General features: G+C 46.7%; 1 protein-coding gene across 1 annotated transcript in view; it reads right to left on the bottom strand.

Moving 5' to 3' along the window:
- The window catches only part of LRP10 (LDL receptor related protein 10), a 42508-nt gene extending 19181 nt beyond the window's left edge, over positions 1 to 23327 (bottom strand). The window contains exons 1-2 of the mRNA XM_075319334.1: positions 23138 to 23327; positions 1805 to 1840 (exon numbers count right to left, since the gene is read on the bottom strand). Coding sequence (XP_075175449.1) covers positions 1805 to 1840; positions 23138 to 23168 — 67 coding nt within the window. The 5' untranslated portion in view covers positions 23169 to 23327. The remainder of the gene's footprint in view (positions 1 to 1804; positions 1841 to 23137) is intronic.
- Between the last annotated feature and the right edge of the window lie 813 nt (positions 23328 to 24140).

Genomic DNA, 24140 nt, shown 5'->3' with positions numbered 1-24140 from the left:
CAGCGTGTAAAGCACCCTTAACAGTGTTTTTTACTCGTTCTGGGCATGCTCAGTTTCAAAAAACGGAGTCCGTCGTCTGATTCCGTCATTTGACGGATTGCGACGGATCCTGTGCACATAGGCTTCCATCCTATGAAAAAGACAGATGGCGACAGATCCGTCGCTTTCTGTTTTTTTCAATGTTCACAAAAAACGTTGCTTTGGACGCTGCTTCTGTCAACCGCAGACAATTTTTGACGGATCCGTTGTTTGACGGATGAAACGTGAGGTCATCCGTCGCTAATACAAGTCAAGGAGAAAAAAAACTGATCCAGCGCTTGATCAATTTTTTTGCATCAGTCGCAATCCGTCAATGTGAAAAAAAACAGATGTGTGAAAGGGGCCTTTAGGCTACTTTCACACATCCGGATTTTTGCTCTGCGGCACAATACGGCGTTCTGCAGAAAAACCGCAACCGGCTTTTGTAACGGCGGTTGCGTTTTTTTTTTGCATAGACTTACATTAGTGCCGTATTGTGCCGCAGGGGCTTGCGTTCGGTCCGGTTTTTGCCGCATGCGGCAGATTTAGCCGATGCCGCGGCCGGATCGAACGTTCCCTGCAACGTTTTTTGCTCCGGCAAAAAACACCGCATCGCGCCGCATCCGGCCGCTGCGGCGCATTTTTCAATGCATACCTATGGAGGCCGGATGCGGTGCGATGCGGAAAAAACCGCATCCGGTCGCCGCATGCGGTTTTTTTCCACTGCGCATGCTCAGTAGCATGCCGCAACCGGAAAAAAACGGACGGGCCGCATGTAAAAACTTATGCAACGGATGCGGTGTTTTCGCCGCATCCGTTGCATAGTTTTCACAGCCGGATTGAGCCGCAGTGCTCAAACCGGATGTGTGAAAGTAGCCTAAGACTGCGGCAGAGAAAACGGTCTTTATCATGACTGCTGCACCCAGTAAACTAAGTGATACGTCATTGGATTCAGAGTATCTGTCTCTCCCTCATGCTGCTGTCAGATTACATAGCAAAACCCTGCTAACAGATGCCCTTTAAAAGGGAGAATGACTGTTTAAACAAAGTATAGGCGATCGGTGCACCCTTGGAGGGACAACTTGTAAGTGCACATTCCCACCCACTTGTTTCCCTTCATCTCCAACACATCTCTTTGGATTGACAGCTCTGGCTTTATAGAGCCAGAATAAGCATAGATAGGTGGGATACACGAAGGAGGGAAGGTGTACATTAAAAGTATGGCCATTCCAAGAGTGCACCAAGCGCCTGTACTTGGCTTGCTCAGTCATTTTGTTCTGACATAATCCCTTTAAAAGTTGTACGCTTAAGTGAATCTGTGAGCCATTCGTTGCTGCCCAAGCCATGGTCAGCATTAATGAGAGCCTGTGCGATTGCAGCCAGGTCTGTTTGTCTCTGAAACGCACTGACGTTTCAACGAAGATATAGTGTGAAAAACGGTCCTGGACTCTAGGGAGAGACCCAACTAGTCCAGCCCCGCTCGGCTTTTTTCAACACCGCTCTAGTTGAGTGACAGGTCTCTCTCATGTATGTACATCATAAGGGACCCATCAATCAACTGGAGTATTGCCGACTCTAAACAATACTCTCTCCGAAACACCATAGAAAAAGATACCTGGCTGTAATGGTGCCGTCAGGCTCCGACTCAAACTGCCTCAGGTTTTGACAGCATAAATCGGCTGACAGGTTCTCTTTAAAAATTTCAATCAAAGAGATTAAACACAACATGATGTCAAACTAAATCATTAAAATGGTTAAGATGTCATTTATCAGGTGTGATCCTTACCATAAATGGATTCCCCTTGAATGAATACTAGGTGTCCTAGAAAGAAAAAAAATGGAGAAGTTGAATGCAAGGCTCACTTACTGTGCAAAATCATTTTTGAAGTAAGTCAACATGGGTCATACAGTATATAAAAACAAAGTCTACACACTATCGTTAAAATGCCAGATGTTTGACATGTAAAAAAATTAAAAAACAATACCAAGAGGAATCTCTTCTGTTTTTTCCCCCACCTTTATTGTCATCCATAATCTGAAACAATTCAATTAAGAAACAAACAAATCATTTTGAGGGGGAAGAAAAACAAAACTAAAATAATGTGGTTGCATAAGTGTGAACACCCTCTTATAATTAGCAAGTGGTTGTGGTCAGAATTACCCAATCACATTTAAATAGCAGACTACACAGATGCCATCATTTAAAGGGAATCTGATTAGCCCCATATAAAATGTAGCTGCTCTAGTAGGATTTTCCTGATATTTTCTTAGTTGCATTTTACAGGAAAAGCTATGTTCTGTAAACAGTTTACAACACAGCAAAGGAATCGATTTTTTTAAAGTTGCCAGTCAGGAGAAGGGTGCAAAAAATTTCACAATTCCGAAGCATTAGCTATACTATGGAACACTGAAGATGGTAATCAAGAAGGGGCTAAAGCTAGAATTGGATGGCCCTCAAAATTTTAAAGAAAAATCAAGAAGAAAATTGGTCCCAGAGACTGCTAAGGCCGGGGCCACACGGGGGCCTAATGCGATCCTCGCATGACACTCTGCTCACGCTGGCAGCACAGCAGGAGCCAAGTGTCATGCGAGTGTCCCTGCGACTGAGGTCCGCTCATGCGATCAGACCTCAGCTGCGGGGGGCGGGCAGGCTCTGAGGAGGGGCGGGAGAGATTTATTTCCCTCTCTCCTCCGTAGCCGGCTATTGCCATTCTCGCCCTGCACTCGCAGTACACCGGTGTATGCGAGTGCAGTGCAATTTTTCTCTCGCCCCATAGATTTGAATGGGTGTGAGAGAAACCAGGAACGCATTACAGTCGCAGCGTGCTGCGATTGTTTTCTCGGTCCGATTAGGGCTGAAAAAATAATCGCTCATGGGTGCTGACACATGGGCTAATATTGATCCGAGCGGAATGCGATGTTTTACGCATCACACTCGCTCCGATTTTCATGCCATGTGTCTTAGGCCTAAATAAGAGATAACAGCAACATTAAAAGGAGCTGCAGGACCTTCTGGCAAGTACTGGTTATACACTGCATGTGAAAATCTCCCATGCTCTTCATATGTTTGGCCTGTGGGCTAGGTTGGCAAGACAGAAGTCTTTTCTTACGAAAACAAAAAACCCCTCACATTGAAGTCTGGCTTTATTTTGCCAAAAGCATGTGTGAAAACATTATGGATTTCACCAAGGTTGAACTTTTTAACTATAATTCCAAAAAGTATGTTTCGCAGAAAGGCAACATCATCATCAAAAAAACATCACACCCACAATGAAGCATTGTGGACGCAGGGTTATGCTTTTGGGCACCTGGAACTGGGGCTTTAGTCAAGGTCTAGGGAATTATGAGCACTTTCAAATATCAGGTAATTTTATAATAAAACCTTCAGGCCTCTCTTAAACAGCTGAAGGGGAATTTTACCTTTCAGTACGATAACAACCCTAAGCAAATCAACAAAAGAATGGCTTTGCCAGAAGGTGATCAAGGTTTCTCCTGAGCACCTATGGGAGGTGATGCGAGGTCTTTCCTTCCTCATTAGGTGATCAAAGTTTTGACATTCCCCAGCCAGACCTGAATACAAATAAATAAATCTGTGGGTTGACCTGAAGAGGGTTGTACACAGGAGATGCCCTCACTATCTGGAGCGCTACTGCATGGAAGAGATCGCAAAGGATTGCCAATTCCAGATGTGTCACAATGATAGAATACTACCCAGAATGTCTGAATTCTGTCATTAATGGATTCATGCAGATTATGGAGGACAATAAGGCCTAAAACACAAGGCATGAAAATCGGACCGAGTGGAATGCGATAAAACATCATGTTCCACTCGGACCAATATTAACCTATGTGTCAGCACCCATGAGCAATTATTTTCTCGGCCCCAATCGGACCGAGAAAACAATCGCAGCATGCTGCGAGTGTAATGCGAGACTCTTTCTCTCGCACCCATTCACATCTATGGGGTGAGAGAAAGATCGCACTGCACTTGAAGTACACTGGTGTACCGCGAGTGCTGGGCAAGAACGGCAATAGCCGGCTACGGAGGAGAGAGGGAGATAAATCCCTCCCTCCCCTCCTCAGCGCTGGCCCACCACTCCTCAGAGGTGGCCCATCCCCCGCAGCTGAGGTCCGATCGCATGATTGGACCTCAGTCGCAGGGACACTCGCTTGACACACTGCTCCCGCTGTGCTGCCAGCGTGAGCCAAGTGTCATGCGAGGATCGCATTTAGTCCCCGTGTGGCCCCGGCCTAAAAGGTGGAAAAGGTTCTGAAATGATTCTTCTTAGTAGGATTTTTTTTGCATGACAAAAACCTGGAATTTTAACAAGGGTGTGCAGACTTTTTTTAAACTTCACTGTTCACATTGCAGAGGGTTAAAGCCACTGTGAAATTGTGCAGCATATACACACTTTGGATGTCCAATTCCCAGCACAAGTTAATCTAGAGACAGATTTTCTATCGGTCGTCTGAATGAGATGTTGTAAAATCTGGATTGAAAATCTGCATGGATGCTCCAGTGAATATACCCTACCACTATGCTTACATACAGGCTCATTGCAGAATTTCTGCACGGAATGCCGTTCCATACATCTGAAGGGATATTTGTGTGGCCTATAGATGGATTTCTACACACCCATTGAACTAACATTCAACCCCCTTAATAAATATGTTGAGGAACTCAAGCGGATTGTGCAAACGGCTAAGGATGACTGTATTATCTCCCCTGAACTGGCATCGGCCTTGATTATATCTGAGCCTAGGATTGCCACATTATACTTACTACCAAAAGTACACAAAAACACCTCCTCTCCTCCGGGTCACCCGATTATTTCAGGAAATGGGAACTTCCTTGAGAACTTCAATAGGTGGCTTGATGATCAACTTCAGCCACTTGTTAGGAATCTTCCTTCATTCATTCAAGACACGGGTGATTTTCTGAGACGTATAGACGGGTTATATGTGGGCAAAGATTCTCTTTTAGTATCTTGTGACGTTGAATCCCTATACACCAGTATCCGACATGCTGATGGAATCAGAGCAGCGAGATTTTATTTAAGTATGAGCAATTTGTCATCTAACTTTGTGGATCTGGTGTTGCGGTTGTTGGAGTTCTCGTTGACGCATAATTTTTTTATTTTTAAGGGGTCCTTTTATCTCCAGCTCCAGGGTACAGCGATGGGCGCTTCTTTTGCGCCAGCTTATGCAAATCTGTTCCTGGGGCTGTGGGAGAGGGACCTCCCCCTGTCAGATTTGGAGTCGTCGATGGGCCGAGTCCTTTTATGGACTCGGTACATCGACGATATTTTTCTTATCTGGCAGGGGTCCTTAGATTTATTTTTGATATTTATTAACGATTTGAACTCCAACACCCGCAACATCCGCCTTACATATCAAAGCTCTGCTGATTCCGTTGCATTTTTGGATGTGCTGGTGTATAGGGATTCCGAGGACTGTTTACAGTCTAATTTACATCGTAAATCTACAGCGACTAATACGCTACTTCATGCGTCATCTTTTCATCCCCCACATATGATCCGTTCTATACCTGTTGGACAGTTTCTCCGTGTCCGCCGTCTGTGTTCTAGTGATCGTGATTTTGAATTTCAGGCGGCTGAACTAACTAAACGATTTTCTGAAAGGGGATACAGCAAACGTATGATTAAACATGCGAATGATTTGCTGTATTCCAAGAAGATGCGGAACAGTGATTCAACTATTAGGTTTATTACCAACTACTGTTCCGCACATTCTGGCATCCGTGAAGCTTTACTAAAGTCGTGGCCGATATTACAGGCTGATTCCATACTGGCCAAAATCTTACCCTCAAGACCACAGATCACCCTACGTAGAGCCAAAAACCTAAAGGACTATCTTGTCCATAGCCTTCATGAGAGTACTCCACCCCCAATGTTTTCCAATATACCAGCTATTAGGACCGGTTGTTCTCAGTGCGGCAAATGCGTGGCTTGTCCTAATGTACTGCAGACAAATACTTTCTGTGATTCCTCTTCCTTGAAGAATTATACAATCAGGAAGAGGATCACGTGTGAGTCCAAATCTGTAGTTTATTATGGAGTTTGTCCTTGTCCCAAGATCTACATTGGGCTCACGACCCGACAGTTGAAAACTCGGGTTCGTGAACACGTTTTGGGAATAGAAGCCGCACGAGAACATTCTGATACATCCACTCTTAAGACAATTCCGCGGCACTTTAAGCTCTTCCATGAATGTGATTCTAGGGGATTTCTAGTCCGTGGAATTGATACCTTGGATATGGATGTTCGTGGGGGTCGAGTTAGTCAGCGACTGGCACAATTAGAGACGCAATGGATTTGGCGTCTCCGTACGGTGCAGCCCCAAGGCCTAAATGAAAACATGAGTTTTATTCCATTTTTGTAAATGTCGTGGTGTCTTTTTTGGTTTTAATTGTTTTTAATTTATTCTTTTAGGCCTACTAGTACTATATGCATTGGTATGTGTTATCTATATCGGCGATTGGTTACCTGGTCATCATCGCTGTGCATACGGGATGTCGGCGTGGATGGATCTCTTCGGACTGCAGCATCTTTTGAATATTCCTTTTGTCTCTTAATTAGTGTTTTTCTCTGTATTTTTTCTGTGTTTTTTTAATTTATTATTTTTATTTTTATTCATTTTTTACATCCCTTTTTCTTTTCAATTCTCTTTTTATTTTTTTATTCTCTTCTATATCTAAAAGTATATTTGTATTTCCTGAATTTAATTTGCTATGACATATATATATATATATATATATATATATATATATATATATATATATATATATATATATATATATATATATATATATATATATATATATATATATATACTTATTTACATCTATACATTATGTGCATATATGTAATTCGTGTATTTGCTACTGTATATGCGCTGTATTATATGTATGTTTTACTATGTGTAGCAATTGTTCTACTTGTATCATTGGTATATAATTTGTGTCCTTATGAGACTGGTGTTATATCCATGTTTTGCTGCGGTTACTATGTGGGGTCCCTCCATGTTTATTCCCTTGCACAGTAGTTTCTATAATATATTATAATTTCTATTTCTACTTTTCATCCCCCTTCTGGCTGGGTGGTTGACGCATGCGCCGCTTGCCTGGATTTCTTGTTCTCGCAGGTGCGTCTCTATGGCGACGGGGACGCCGGGTGTTTCTACCCGGCGTTCTGTGGGGCCATGACGTGCTTGTGAGGCGGGACTTCCGGTTGGCCGGCGGCGGATGCGTCCGATCGTCTGCCCAATCAGCTGGGGGATGAAGGCCTATTTTAATGGCACCCCCGTGTCTTCCGGTCACGCCCCCTGACGAAGGTACACTCCGAAATGCGCATCGGGCGCATTCCCTCCGCAAACCGCATATTCTAGGTAATGCTTTATCCATATTTTGGTTGGTCCAGAAAGTGTTTTGATGCCCCCCATTGTGGGATTCTTTCCCCATATGCTTTTATCTTGCTGTGCTAGTATGGTGGCGGTCGCCGGCCGGTAGCATGTGTGGAGTGTCGGTGCTATAGTCTCTGTTACCCGGCGGTATTATTGGCTTTACTACCCCGTGGTGTTATATGTCCTATTTGCACTGACACCTGCACGTGCTGTGGTTTTGGTGATTGCCGCTGCTGCCGCAGGGGGAACACACGATTGGCCACCGTTGTGAGTTTATATGTATGTGCTTTGTATTATTGCTCTCACGATGTTATGATGGTGTAGCCTGTGTGTGTTCTCTTGCTGCAGCTTCGTCTATAACACGTCTATGTGCACATGTATACACTATTATTTCCTCTAATTTTCATGCTATGTGATACACACATTGACCTCCATGTGGGATTAATCCATTGACCTCCATGTGGGACTAAATGTGTGTATGTGCAGATGCATGCTTACAATTATTCTGTGAGGTATCCCCATACTGCTGCTCTTGTCGCTGTTATTTCCATATATATTGACTTTGATGTGAAATTAATTCTATATATATATAAATCATTGCTTGGTCTCACACTGGTCATATATGGGGTCTGCATGCTGTGGTTTCTACAGCAGAGCTAGCATGGAACATATGTTCCTGTGGATGAATACCTATGTGTTTCTCCATGTGATGTGTAAGCATATAGATGTGTACTAGTATGGTGTATTTCACATGACATAGACTATATAATGACTAAGGAGTCTTTTCCACATTGAAAGGTTAGGTCTCATCCTTTCCTGCTTCAATTATATATATATATATATATATATATATATATATATATATATATATATATATATATATATATATAATTCTTTATTATATATTGTATCTATTTAGCAGGAATTGTTTTGATGTAACGGCTTGATGTGGTCTTCTCTCCAAATTATGGGACTCTCACCCTTTCTGGATACGACCCTATATCATGAATTTGGGATATAATTGGCACATTATTATCTATACCTATACTGGTTGCGGTGATGTACACCGTTCTTTCCTCCCTTCACTTGTCCACATGTTCTATGAATATTAATAAAATAAGTATTGAACCGCTGATCGCCTCTTTTCTCCTTTTTTTTGGTTACACCCATTGAGATGTATGTGGTAGTACCAGAAATCTATACTGCCACCAGTCTCTAAATACATAAAGGCTCCTGTTAATATTGTCATTTTCTCTTTCTCATCATCTTGAGTTGTGGTATTTTTGACAGCAGGAACAGTGAAGTCTATAGCGCTATTAGGCTGCTTTCACACTACGTTTTTTTAGCATGCGTCATGAACGTTTTTTGTTGCAAAAGCGGATCCTGTTTTTGCAAAGAAAAACGCATGTGTTATTTTTGCAGGATCCTGTCACTTTAAGTTTATGGGCGGGCATTGGAGTCATGTGATCGGGAGTGAGGGGAACTGAACGTGATAGACTGGGAGCCGACATCTGCGGATGCTGGTAACCAAGGTAAACATCGGGTAACTTGCTTGGATACCCGATATTTACATTGGTTATGAGCATCTGCAGCTGCTAGGAGCCGGTTCCCTGCACACGTAACCAAGATAAACATCGGGTAACTAAGCCCGCGGTTACCCAATGTTTACCTTGGTTACGAGCGTCCTCCGCTGTCAGGTGGGGGAGAGTGGAGAGAGAGGGAGGTGGAGAGAGAGGGAGGTGGAGGGAGGGAGGTGGAGAGAGAGACTGATCACGCCAGGCAGGTTTCTGTGCATGCTCAGTAGAGCTGTGCATGCTGTTTAGTCAGGATCCAGCAATTTGCAGTATTTGGACGCAGCTCAATAACGCTACAAGTAGCATTTTTGAAAAAAGTTAAACTGCAACTCGCTGGATCCTCACAATAACGCACACAAACGCAGGTGAACGCATGTTGACTCGAGTCCATTGCAAATGCATTGAAATGAAAACGCATTTGCACTGGATCCGTTTTTGCATTAAAAAAACGTTCATGACGGATGTTAAAAAAACGTAGTGTGAAAGCAGCCTAATTCTGTCACAAGCACGAGAACCTTCATGGAAAACTGACAGACGTTCGTTTTTCACAGATGGAGTATAATGGGTTTGTGTTCTATGTCCGCCTATTTTTACAAACCTTGGCGCTATCCATTCAGGTGCCCATTGCACCTGTTACCCATCATATTGATGAGGTACTGATGGGTTAACATGGAAGCCAAGGACCTGCTCAAAACCTCACATTGATGAAACCTTGGTCCTCTGATGAAGCCTGCCTGCTTAATATACGCACACCATAATAGTACCACTCTGCAGAATCATGCTGACAGGTCATTTTCACCTGGACAGTGAATGAAACCCATTAACAAAAACACCGTAAACAAAAATGTTGGAATTGTGTTTTTTCACCATTTCACTCCGCTTAGATTTTTTTTACCACTGTTCAGTGCATTGCCTGGCAAACTGAATGCTGCCCTTCAAACCTAAAACTTGTCCTGTAAAATATCAAGCCCTCAGACATCTCTGTTGATGGAAAAGTAAAAAAACCTCATGGCTCTTGGAACAATGGAAAGAAAGAAAAAAAGAAACAAAAATTGGCCCTGATGGGAAGAGGTAAGAGCAATTCAATAGTTAGTTACAAGCAGAAAATGTGAAGAATCTGCTGGTTACATGACCATCTTCATGGTCCTTGCTCCTCTGGAGATTTATTGCTGACAATTAAGGCCACTTTACATGGAGCGACATCGCAAGCGATGTCGCTGCCGATTGCAGCGTCACAGGCAAATCGCTGCCCATGGGGCACAATATCCCTAGGCCCCGTCACACGGACTTACCTTCCCTGTGACGTCGCTGTGGTCTGCGAACAGCCACTTTTCTAAGGGGGGAGGCGACGTCACACGGCATGCGTCCAATAGAAGCGGAGGGGCAGAGATCAGCCGCATGACAGACACGCCCAGCTCATTGCTGGAGGACGCAGGTACGGTGCTGTTCGTCGTTCCTGGGGTGTCACACGTAGCAATGTGTGCTGCCTAAGGAACGACGAACAACCTGCGTCCAAAAGCAGCAACGATATTTGGGATTAGAACGACATGTCAACGATCAGGTGAGTATTTTTGAACGTTAGCGGTCGCTCGTACGTGTCACAAGCAACGATGTCGCTAACGAGGCCGGATGTGGGTCACGAATTCCGTGACCTCGACGATATCTCGTTAGCGATGTCGTTGCGTGTAAAGCGGCCTTTAGGCTAAGTTCACCAGTTTTATCCAGAAAACTTATGATTTTTTTCTCTCAAAATTTAGAAGGTTAAATAGTTTCCTGTATTAAAGAATTGCAATGTATCTGAAACTGGAAGGTATAGGTTGGCTTCGTATGGAATCCGATTTACTTTGTGTGTGCACCTATAACCTATATACTTGAATGGGCAAGTCTCTTCCAACACAAGGAAGAAATAGTGCATGCTGTGATCATTTGTGCTGCCCCAGTGAAGAGCATTGGTCAGAGGGCTGCTTGTTTCATCATATGATTGTGTGAATCTGGCCTTAAGGGGGCTTTACACGGTAGCGATATCGCTAGCAATTTGTAGCGATAGCGAGCGTGTAAGTACCCGCCCCCGTCGCGCATGCGATTGTTTGTGATCGCTGCCGCAGCGAACATTATCGCTACGGCAGCGTCTCACATACTTACCTAGTCAGCGATGTCGCTGTGACTGCCGAACAATCCCTCCTTCAAGGGGGAGGGACGTTCGGCATCACAGCGATGTCACCGCAACGTCACTAAGCGGCTGGCCAATCAAAGCGGAGGGGCGGAGATGAGCAGGACGTAACATCCCGCCCACCTCCTTCCTTCCGCATTGTGGCCGGCGGCAGGTAAGGAGACGTTCCTCGCTCCTGCGGTGTCACACATAGCGATGTGTGCTGCTGCATGAGCGATAAACCACCTGGATAAACAACCCTTACCGATTTTTGAGTTTGGGACGACCTCTCCATGGTGAACGATTTTTACCATTTTTGAGGTCGCTTAAGATCGCTGGTGTCACACGCTGCGATACCGTTAATGACGCCGGATGTGCGTCACTAACAACTAGACCCCGACGACAAAACATTAACGATATCGTTGCGTGTAAAGCCCCCTTTAGAGTAGAGCAGATTAGCAGGACCCTGGTCAAGGAGTTACATCGGTGGTCCTTGTTCCCTGGGCCAGAGCATTGTAAACCTCCCACTACCTGCAACATCCCTGGCGCCTCTTCTGATTAGCAAGCCCCAATGTCATTACATCACGAAGCAATGAATGCATGACATCACAAAGGCCTATTAAGTAGACGTGGATGCCTCGTGTAGTAAAACGTTCACAGTGCTCTAGTCCGTCAGCCATGGACAACCGACACGGCACCTGGAACAGGGTCCTGCAAATCATATTGCTCAATTCTACTCACAATGTTTTAGGTCATTCTGCATGCAAAACACTAAGGTTACTTACCGGTAGCCGGTTTTTCCAGAACCCATGACAGCACCCATCTATCACGTGGTGCGGTCATGGGTGAAGGGAAAAAAAACCTCATAAAAATCTAGCCAGACACGGCTCATCAGGTCTCTATTACAACAGATTAATGTGGTGCTACTAAACTTAATGATATAATAGCATTAGTTGTGGCTATAAAAAGAATTCCTCCTCCTCAGACTTTGTAATATTGTGGAATACCAGATCACAGTAAATGTAATAAGACTGTTCCCTGCCGATCAATAGAAAAAGAGTTTATGTAAAAATGAAAACTACTTTATTCTGAGTAATTTATGACCATTGCAATTCTTTAAAGGGAACCCGTCGGTAAAAACACCTGGAACCGGACGTTGCGTGGCTCATTGGGGGAAGCTGGAGGTTGATGCCTCTTAGGTGGAAATTTTGTTTATTCTGGAATGACTTGGTGAGATGTACCGTATATGTCAGTTTATATGTACATACTTCTGCAAATGACTGTTTGAATTGATATGTTTGAAAATTTCTGTTTTATTGGCTTAACACTTGTATTGCCATTTTAAAAAAACCCAAAACAAAACCAATTAAAATATATTAAAAAAGAAAAAAAGATACCTGGAGCAATAGTAGTAAACCTGCAGGGAGCCACCACTTTAAATATGTTTGGCAGTCTAAGGGCTTGTGCAGACCACCATAAATTCTTTCATGTGAGAAAACCGGGTCGAATATGCAAATGACACTCCAATCAAACATTTTATTAGAGTGACCTGAAACTTGCAGATGGGAAGATGGAGAAAAAAAAATGTCTCCACCTTCTCTATTCTGTCACTCCGCGGAAATCATACTGAACTCATATCATTCGAGTGGGGTCCGATGTTTTCCATGCACTCATTGACTTGCTTGGCCGAGTGTGATCCGATAATTGCATCACTTTGATTTTCCTTGGACAGACTGAGGGGAAAAAAAAGAAAAAAAAAAAAAAAAGACGTGCATTGCCCCAAAGACTAAGGGCTCATGCGCACGTTGCACGTATTGCACTGCAGCGTAAATGCATGCGTCCTGCGTCCCCTGCACAATCTATGAAGATTGTGCATGATACGTGCACACGATGCTTTTTTGAACGCAGCGATTTTGGTGCTAAAATTTTGCCCCAAAACCATGCGTTCATAAAATGAGCATGTCAATTATTCCGTGAGCTATGGATGCAGCTCCCGCTCTGTCTATGGTGGGGGCAGCAGCCAGAGCGCATGAAATCGGCTTTTTTTTTTTCTGAAACACTGCATCCATTATGCAGTGTTTCTGCAGCGATTTGAAGCACACATGTACTGCCAAATCGCTGCAGAATAGTCAGCAGTTATGTGTGAACAAGCCCTAACATTGGTTCAGTGCAACCCGATGTTTTGTCAAATCCTACTCAGACCAAAAATGAGGTCATGCAAATCTAGTCTAATTGGAAGTGTGGCTGCAGGGAAAAAAATTAATTATATTCCCCCTGCAGCTGCTCACTTTCAGTCATCCGGGCGTGCCAGGGCTGTGATCAGTGAGCGAGCTGCAAAGCTAAGTTCCTACAATAAGTATTTTGTATGGGTATTTTCAAGCTCAAAAACTACATTCTATTATAGTTACAGCAGAGTGGATGAGATTTAGGAAAATAGCATGCTCACTGTGGGTTTTTTCTTTTTTAACGTTGCAAAAATCAATCTGTTATGAATTTTTTTAACTCTACAGTATGTTAATTTCTCTTGCGGTAAATGTGTTAGTTGCAGATATTCCCCATAGCTATGAATGAAATGTGGAAAATCCAAAACAAAAAGAAAACAGTTTTTAGTGCTTTTTTTTGCAGTGGAAACGTGGTAAAAACGCATGTATGTAATCCCACGGCAATACAGTTATCATTAAAGCATGACATACCAAAATGACAATAAAAATGCATGTAAAAAAAAAAAAAGCTCACTAAAAAGCACAAATAGCCTTTACAGAAATGCAGCAGTGGGAGTGATTAGTTTTTAATCAAAAATCACATTTGGATAAAAATAAGACAAAATTACAGTGAAGACCTGCATTCATTTAAAAGGAACCTATCACCAGATTTGGGGCCTATAAGCTGCGGCCAGCACCAATAGGCTCTTATATACAGCATTCTAACATGCTGTACATAAGATCCCAGGCCTCTGTGTAGAACGTAAAAAATCACTTCATAATACTTACTTAAACGGTCGATGCAGTGCAGACTGGTCGGATGGGCGTCTCCGTTCTCCGGGTCCGGCGCCTCCTTTTTCGGCCATCTTTGTCCTCCTTCTGAATCCTGGGTGCACGACGCGTCCTACGTAATATGCACACAGGTGAGAATTGAGGTCCCGTGCTGGTGCACTACAATACTTTGATCTGCTCAAGGCAGATCAAAGTGCGCCTGTGCAGGACCTCAATGCTGGCGAGGGTGTATGATGTAGGACGCATCATGCACCCAGGCTTCAAAAGGAGGACGAAGATGGCCAAAAGATGAGGCGCCGGACCCGGAGAAGGGACACGCCCAACCGACCAGTCTGCACTGCAACGACCGTTAGGTGAGTAATAAAGTGATTTTTATGTTCTACACAGCGGCCTGGGCTCTTATATACAGCATAAGACCTGTTAGAGGCTACAAAAGACTTGAGACTGGGGTGTTCACCTTCCAGCAGAACAATAACCCTAAATATAAAGCCAGAGCTACAATGAAATGGTTTAGAGCAGGGGTGGGGAACCTTTTTACTGCCGGGGGCCATTTGGAATTTCCTACTAACCTTTGGGGGCCGCACAACATTATCAACTTGAAAAATAACCCAGCTATATTTGGTCAAACGATTAATTAACTCACCCCTACTGTGGAGGCAGGAGCTGCTTCTGTTTGGTGTGACTGTGATGTTCGGTGATATTGATCATCTTGTTTCTCACAGCTGCTTTTCTAGGTTTGTCTCGGTCTGGAGATGCTGGGGGCATATAGATCACAGAAGGGGCTGGGGTGCATAAATTACAGGAGACACTGGGAGTACACATCACAGGAGGGGCTGGGGCATATATATCAGTAGGGGGGCATGGACAGCCTTGGCTGTGGTACAGACAGCACTAGGTGGCAGCACGGACTGCACTAGGTGGCAGCACGGACTGCACTAGGTGGCAGCACGGACTGCACTAGGTGGCAGCACGGACTGCACTAGGAGGCAGCACGGACTGCACTAGGAGGCAGCACGGACTGCACTAGGAGGCAGCACGGACTGCACTAGGAGGCAGCACGGACTGCACTAGGAGGCAGCACGGACTGCACTAGGAGGCAGCACGGACTGCACTAGGAGGCAGCACGGACTGCACTAGGAGGCAGCACGGACTGCACTAGGAGGCATCACTAGGGAGACACAGAGAAGTCTGGGGGAGCATAGACATCAACAGGAGGGCACAGACAGCAGTAGCAAGTTCAGAGCACTGGGGGGTACATAGTACTGAGGGGTGGCACACAGCACTGGGGAGCACGGACAGCATAAGGGGGCACAGACATCACTGACCGTGGCATGGACAGCACTGGTGGCAGCATGCACAGCATTAGGTGGTGTGGACAGCACTGGGGGGGCATAGACATCACCCAAGGGGTACAGACAGCACTAGTGGAGCACACACAGTACTAGGGGGTACACACTGTACTAGGGGTGTACTCAACACTAGGGGGTACACACTGTACTAGGGGTGTACTCAACATTAGGGGGTACACACAGCACTGGGGGGGTACACACAGCACTGGGGGGGTACACACAGCACTGGGGGGGTACACACAGCACTGGGGGGGTACACACAGCACTGGGGGGGTACACACAGCACTGGGGGGGTACACACAGCACTGGGGGGGTACACACAGCACTGGGGGGGTACACACAGCACTGGGGGGGTACACACAGCACTGGGGGGGTACACACAGCACTGGGGGGGTACACACAGCACTGGGGGGGTACACACAGCACTGGGGGGGTACACACAGCACTGGGGGGGTACACACAGCACTGGGGGGTACACACAGCACTGGGGGGGTACACACAGCACTGGGGGGGGTACACACAGCACTGGGGGGGGTACACACAGCACTGGGGGGGGTACACACAGCACTGGGGGGGGTACACACAGCACTGGGGGGGGTACACACAGCACTGGGGGGGGTACACACAGCACTGGGGGGGGTACACACAGCACTGGGGGGGTACACACAGCACTGGGGGGGTACACACAGCACTGGGGGGGTACACACAGCACTGGGGGGGTACACACAGCACTGGGGGGGTACACACAGCACTGGGGGGGTACACACAGCACTGGGGGGGTACACACAGCACTGGGGGGGTACACACAGCACTGGGGGGGGTACACACAGCACTGGGGGGGGTACACACAGCACTGGGGGGGTACACACAGCACTGGGGGGGTACACACAGCACTGGGGGGGTACACACAGCACTGGGGGGGTACACACAGCACTGGGGGGGGTACACACAGCACTGGGGGGGTACACACAGCACTGGGGGGGTACACACAGCACTGGGGGGGTACACACAGCACTGGGGGGGGTACACACAGCACTGGGGGGGGTACACAGCACTGGGGGGGTACACAGCACTGGGGGGGTACACACAGCACTGGAGGGGTACACACAGCACTGGAGGGGTACACACAGCACTGGAGGGGTACACACAGCATTAGGGGATACACAACACTGGGAGGTACACACAGCACGAGGGGGTACACAGTACTGGGGGGTACACAGCATTGAGGGGTACACACAGCACGAGGGAGTACACAGCACTTAGCGGGGGGGTTGCGTACTCACAGTGAGGGGGAGGAGGAGTCACACACACAGCAGGTCCGGGAGGCCGGTAAATCTGCTGCAGCTCTTCTGTGACATATCGCAGCGTGCTGCTTACCCCGCCCACCAGAGCACACTAGCACAGGCCGGGGTTAAGCCTAGAATGTATGGGCTGCAGTCAGGTCCTGGAAGTCAGGATCTGGATAGAGCCCGTACATTCTAGCATCTACCCTCAAGGCATCAGGCAGTGAAATTTAAAGGGCCGGCAGCCGGGTAAAGCGCGGCTGCTGCCAGAGCACAGCGGTCCCTGGGAATGTGCCTGGGGGCCGCATAAAAAGTCGTCACGGGCCGTATACGGCCCGCGGGCCGGAGGTTCCCCACCCCTGGTTTAGAGCAATGCATATTCATGTGTGTGAGTGGCCCTGTCTCAGTCCAGACCTAAATCCCATTGAGAAACTGTGATGACTAAAGCCTGCTTTACACTCTGCAATGTATCTTACAATGTGTCGGCGGGGTCACGTCGTAAGTGACGCACATCCGGCATAGTAAGGTACATTGCAGTGTGTGACGGGTACGTGCGATTGAATGGTAAAACGTTCATCGCACGCACGTTGTACATTCCTCATGAATTGTACGTCAGATTGTTCATCGTACCCGGGGTAGCGCACATCGCAGCGTGTGACACCCCGGGAACGATGAACAGATCTTACTTGTGTCCCACGGCTCCAGTCGGCAATGTGGAAGGAAGGAGGTGGGCGGGATGTTTACGTCCCGCTCATCTCCGCCCCTCCGCTTCTATTGGCCGGCTGCCGCGTGACATCGATGTGACGCCGAACGTCCCTCCCACTCCAGGAAGTGGACGTTCGCCGCCCACATCGAGGTCGTATGGAAGGTAAGTACGTGTGACGGGGGTTAATTGTTTGTGTGGCACATTCAACAAATTGAACCTGCTGCACATACGATGGGGGCGTTGCAAATCGCATACGATATCGTATGTGAAATTGCAACGTGTAAAGCAGGCTTTAAACTGCTGATAACAGATGCCTCCATCCAATCTCACTAAGCTGGAGCTATTTTACAATGAGGAATGGGAAAAAATTTCAGTCTCTTGATGTGCAAAGCTGGTGGAGACGTAACCGAAAAGATCTGAAGCTGTAATTGCAGTGAAAGGTGGTCCTACAAAGTATTGACCCAGGGGGGCTGAATACAAATGCACATCACAATTTTCAGATACATTTTTTTTATATATTTAAAAAATCATGTATAATTTCCTTTACACTTCACAAGTACCTATTACTAAGTGTTAGTATATCACATAAAATCCCAACAAAATAAATGTAAGTTTGAGTGTGCGATATGAAAAAAAATAAAGATGTAGAAAGATGTTCACGGGGTATGGATACTTTTTCAAGGCACTGAGTGTATCCTATAAAAGATCATAAAATCCAGGAAGCAAACAGAAGACTTATTTTTCACATGTATTTCTATTGTCTGGCTTATAAACTGCATGTGTGGAGGTGGCATAATGAAAATAAAATGAGCTCAGAGCTATAAAAGCATTGTGCTGCACAAGCGTCCTGCCACACTGTGGTTACATAACGGTCACGTGAAACGCCCTGGCACGCTGATCTCCATTGTTACCTCACACACACATACTGCACCTCCTGCATTGCAGACATGTGGAGATTCTGCAGAGTAATGCACTACCAGCTAATCTCATGTTAAACTCTGCCATGTACATCAAATCCATATAACACGGGGATCTTGCCGCAGATAAAAGCAACATCTAATCTGCAATCTAATCTAAGGCCAATAATACATGCCAGTGTCTGCAACACAAAAAAAGAACTGTTTTCTTCAAGTCCCTTTCAGATTGAAATGTGATTGTCACAAACTGTACTGAATGTGAATCCCCCCTAAGGGTATATGCATCCCCCCTATGGGTACGTGCACAATATCTTTTTCAGGCAGGTGAACCTGCTGAGCTTTTCAAGAGGAAGACGCTTCAGGAGATGCGGCACTTAGCTGCCGGAAGCGTCTTTTTAGCATTAAAGTTCGTCATTTGCTGAGTATTTTTCTACATTTTTGATTGGGGACATTTTTTTGAATGTCCTTCCAGCTTTTTTTTTAAACTATTCTACAATAAAAAAAAAACCTTAAAACTATTTATGAAGAATAATTGCTGGTAAAAAGTTCAAAAAGATGCCCGGGTGTCTGTTGGGCATTTTTTTCAGCCTTACCAACGTCGGGGGAATGGTTTCCTCACTTCTCTTAAAGAGGTTGTCAAGTACTTTTACATTGATGACCTATCCTTAGGTTAGGTCATCAATGTCTCATCGACTAGGGTCCGACACCACGCACCCCAGCCGATCAGCCGCTCTCGGTCCCGGCAGCAGTAGCTGGAAATGCTCAGGTCTGGCGCTGTGCCGTCCTCTGATAGTTGCCGGGTATTGCACATCCGCCCCCTTTCCAATCAATAGGAGGCGGATGTGCAGTTCCCGCCCATGATCAGAAGACAGGGCAGATGTAGAACTGAGCAGTTCTGGCCACCTGCTGCTGCCACCGAGACCAGCTGATCAGTGGGGGTGCAAGGTGTCGGACCCCGATCAGACATTGATGACCTATCCTAAAGGTAGGTCATCAATGTAAAAGTAGTGGACAACCCCTTTAACTGCTTGGCATCTATGGGAACCTGAAGCGATTAGAGGGATAGTCCCATCTCCAAGCAACTAAATAATAATAATAAATTAGCAAATCCCTCCAATTAGAAATGTAGTATAGTTCTCCTGATCAGCAATGTCACTTCCCTCATGTGAAGGGCATTGCAGCTTAGGCATCCATGGTTAAGACCACGAACAACTATGAGTGGTCATAACCACAGACACCTTTACTGCAATGCCCTGCACATGAGGTACGAGACATGGCTATATCAGGAGAACTATACTACATGTCTAATTGGAGACATTTGCTACAATTATTATTACACCTACTACATATCGGATAGGATTTTTGAGATGTGAATACCCCTTTAAAAGACTGAACAGGCTGAGAATATTAACAGCAAGTAGTGATTACATAGAAATGCATATGTTGTTTTGAGCTTTTTGTTAGCGCTTTTTCAAGTGGTTTTCGGGGCCCAATCTGCCTGAAAAAGATGTGCACACAGCGTCTTTTTCAGGTGGTTTCTGCCCGAAAAAGCTCGCAAACCTTAAAAATAACAAACCTTCACGGAAAGGTGCACGTTCTGAGATTTTAACCGCTTCAGGCCTCGAAAGCCATAAAGTGGCAGTGTGACCTGAGTTGTTCTTAGAACCCCTCACTATTTTATATGGTTAAAAATACAAAGACAAAAAACAAAATAGGACAAGGAAGGTGCTTGAGACAAGACACCACCTGACGCGTCTTCTGCCGGTGACTGTAGGCCACGTGCAGAGTATTTGGTGTTTATTACCTCAGTGTTTGTAGCCAAAACCAGGAGTGGGACAATTCGAGGAAAAGTATAATAGAAACACGGGCACCATTTCTGTATTTATCACCCACTACTGGTTTTGGCTACAAATACTGAGGTAAAAAACTCAAACATTCAGGGTGTGCACATAGCCTTAGACATCATGTACGCATTCCCTTCAATAAGCAGGCTTGGGAGAAGGCTTTCCTCATCTCTTAGGACAGGATCCGATCCCATTCTTAGGACCAAAAATTCTGCTAAGGCTAGGTTCACATTTCCGTTGTTTTTCATCAGTCACATGTGTTGCTTGACGCTTGTGACTGATGCGTTGTACAACAGATGACAAGAATAAGAATTCATTGTCTGACTCCGTTGTAAAACGTGAGAGAGATTAGTTGATCGCTCTCATTAGCCGGCCGTCGACTTTTGAGAGCGAACAGAAGATCTCCCAGCGGCCAGCTAATGAGAGCGATCAGCCGATCGCTCCCAGCAGCCGGGCGGGTCAGCCGATCGCTCCCAGCAGCCGGGCGGTCAGCCGATCGCTCCCAGCAGCCGGGCGGTCAGCCGATCGCTCCCAGCAGCCGGGCGGTCAGCCGATCGCTCCCAGCAGCCGGGCGGTCAGCCGATCGCTCCCAGCAGCCGGGCGGTCAGCCGATCGCTCTCAGCAGCCGGGCGGTCAGCCGATCGCTCTCAGCAGCCGGGCGGTCAGCCGATCGCTCTCAGCAGCCGGGCGGTCAGCCGATCGCTCTCAGCAGCCGGGCGGTCAGCCGATCGCTCTCAGCAGCCGAGAGAGCATGCGCAACGGAATCAAAAGGATTCCGCTGCTCAAAAAACGCTACATGCTGCATTCCTGTCACCCGACGGTCAGTCGTTCCACGACTGATCAGTCAGGCAGAGGATGCAACGCAAGAGCATCAGTCACAATGCGCCGCTCATACAAGTATATGTGAACAACGGAATCCGCCAAACGGATTCAGTTGTTTACCAGTGCCGCGGATTGTGACTGATACGTATTGATGGAAATGTGAACCTAGCCTAATACATAAACTATAGCACTATAAAACTGTGCTAAAAGATGTCATCTACACATTAGCATCAAGTAACGCTTCTGCAGTAATGGCCGGCTTCAGCCATGAGGACCTCATTCAGACTAAATTCATCTAAACTGACAATTTGCAGCAGACTGATCAGCGTGTCAGCTTTTACCATCAGAATTTCATGTTTTTCTCGTATCAAAATAATCTGATGCAGATTTACTCCAGCTTCTCTGTGCACTCAGAATGGAAAACAGAGGACACCAGGATCATCTAGGAAGCAATCAACGCGCAGTTTACATGGCCCTATAGACTTCCATGGGGGAGTGTGATCAGCGACTCACATCAAAATCCGTCACTATTTTTTTTTGCGGATCAAAATAAAAAAACCCTCTGAACAGTCCCCTAGACCATGGCTGCATGTTTTATCCATGATAAATACAGGAAGAATATATACATGTAAAGGAGCACACAGCGTGCAGCAGATGGAGAACAGACCAGTGGTGATATACAGCTGCCACACACTATTTTACATACATCTACTTGCTGTCTGTTCACGCCTGTGTTTTATATTATATATACATACTATTCTGCTATGGTGGATCCGTCACCCGATGCCCCACTTACAAAAGGAACTGCCAATTTCTACAGAAGTGATAAAAAGGGTAAGGACACACGGCGAGTAAAACAGGCTGAGTGGAATACATTAAAAAGAAAAAAATAAATAAATCACATTCCACTCGGACACGTTACTCTATGGGGGTGTCTCCCACGTGTGATTTTTTTCTCCGCCCTAATCGGACCGAGAAAACAATCACAGCATGCTGCAGGTGGAATCCGATCCGTATTCACTTGCACCCATATTAGTCTATAGGTGCAAGAGAAACATCGCATTGCACTCGGATGACACCGGAGTGCAGTATGGTAATTGCATCAGCTGATAATGGAGGGGATGGGGAAATTAGTCACTCCCTCTCCTCCGCAGCTGTGATCCGATCACAGTATAATGACACTTGGCTCAGGCCGGTTTCACACTTGCGTTGTTTTGACGCAAACGGAATCCGTCACTAATGCAGTACAGTTCATTTATTTACAGTTGAAGCGCGACACCATGCGGGTTGTGTGTTTCATGCAGTACCCGCATGTGTCCACATGTCGCGCTTCAACTGTAAATAAATTAACTGTAGTGTGTGATAGAACCCGTTTCCGTCAAAACAACGAAAGTGTGAAACGGCCCTCACACTCGCAGCAGAGCAGGAGCCGAGGGTCATTAGCATATCGCATCCGATCGTGTGACTCCAGTCTTACAGAAAAGCTAGGGCTGTGCTATTTAGATAGGGGCTACATGGTGACTTTTTAATGTGACACAGGCGGCCAAAGATCGCTTTATGGCGCTGCTACTTGCAGCATATGGCAGATACATGGGGAAAATTGTGTCTTGCAAGGTACCACAACATGCAATTCCTCAAAAAAAACCCAAACCTGATCCCCCTTGCTGTTCCTGGTACGGTGCCACCCCTCCCTCCATTCACCTGTGCTGTGACACCTGCCTTACAGCCCAGTGGGCAGCTGGTAGCAGGCAGGCGGATGGCGAACCTCAGACACATTTAGCAAGTTCTAGGCCTCAGCTACCCACAGCAACCAATCAGCTCTCAGCTCCCATTTTTTCACTCTTCGAAGGTGAAAGCAAAGACCTGATTGGTGAAACTAGAGATTTATCAAAACAAGGAAAAAGGGGAGGAGTGACAGACCAGCAAGCAATGTGTGCTCCTGTATATAAGCACTACCAGGGCAGGAAGCTGGGACTTGTAGTCCACGATCAGCCTGCCGTCCGCAGCAGGACAGGTGACCGCACGACACCGAGCAGTACAGAGGGGAGGCGAGCTCTTACCATACAGGAGCAGTGTGAGGAGGAGAGACATGCTTGTCGGCCGAGGGTCACTTCCGTACAGTCTGGACTCTGTCTAACCATTTAACAGACTTGTCTCCCAACTTTCCCAGTATTGCTGCGCTGCCTCTGCTCTACACTCCCTCGGTCTCTTCCTGTTTCTTATTTTTCTCTCCACTTCCTCCTTCCAAAACACGCGTCTCTTCCGTCTCCCGGGCTCCCCCTGGCGGCGCTCCTGCTCCTTACACGTTACCGCTGACTAGTCCACATTCCAGTGTCCTCCTCAGCTGCTCCCCTGACCCGCACCCACAGGCTGGGGTGTCAGTGTCCCCTGATGGCTCTCATGGTTCAGTGTCCTCCTCAGCTTCTCTCTAGGTCCGTACCCACAGGCTGGGGGTCAGTGTCCTCCTCAGCTGCTCCCCTGACTCGCACCCACAGGCTGGGGGTCAGTGTCCTCCTCAGCTGCTCCCCTGACCCGCACCCACAGGCTGGGGGATCAGTGTCCTCCTCAGCTGCTCCCCTGACCCGCACCCACAGGCTGGGGTGTCAGTGTCCCCTGATGGCTCTCATGGTTCAGTGTCCTCCTCAGCTTCTCTCCAGGCCCGCACCCACAGGCTGGGGTGTCAGTCCCCTGATGGCTCTCATGGTTCAGTGTCCTCCTCAGCTTCTCTCCAGGTCCGCACCCACAGGCTGGGGTGTCAGTCCTCTGATGGCTCTCATGGTTCAGTGTCCTCCTCAGCGGCTCTCTAGGTCCGTACCCACAGGCTGGGGTGTCAGTCCCCTGATGGCTCTCATGGTTCAGTGTCCTCCTCAGCTGCTCTCTAGGTCCGCACCCACAGGCTGGGGTGTCAGTCCTCTGATGGCTCTCATGGGTCAGTGTCCTCCTCAGCTGCTCTCTAGGTCCGTACCCACAGGCTGGGGTGTCAGAGTCCTCCGATGGCTTTCATGGTTTAGTGTCACAAAAGGGATAAATGGCAAAACACAGACATGCTATCCCATGTTTTAT

This window comes from Anomaloglossus baeobatrachus, chromosome 1 (genome assembly GCF_048569485.1).
Source record: "Anomaloglossus baeobatrachus isolate aAnoBae1 chromosome 1, aAnoBae1.hap1, whole genome shotgun sequence".
NCBI classification, from domain to species: domain Eukaryota; kingdom Metazoa; phylum Chordata; class Amphibia; order Anura; family Aromobatidae; genus Anomaloglossus; species Anomaloglossus baeobatrachus.
Note: the sequence above shows the minus strand (reverse complement) of the source record. Positions and strands in the feature narration are given on the sequence as shown.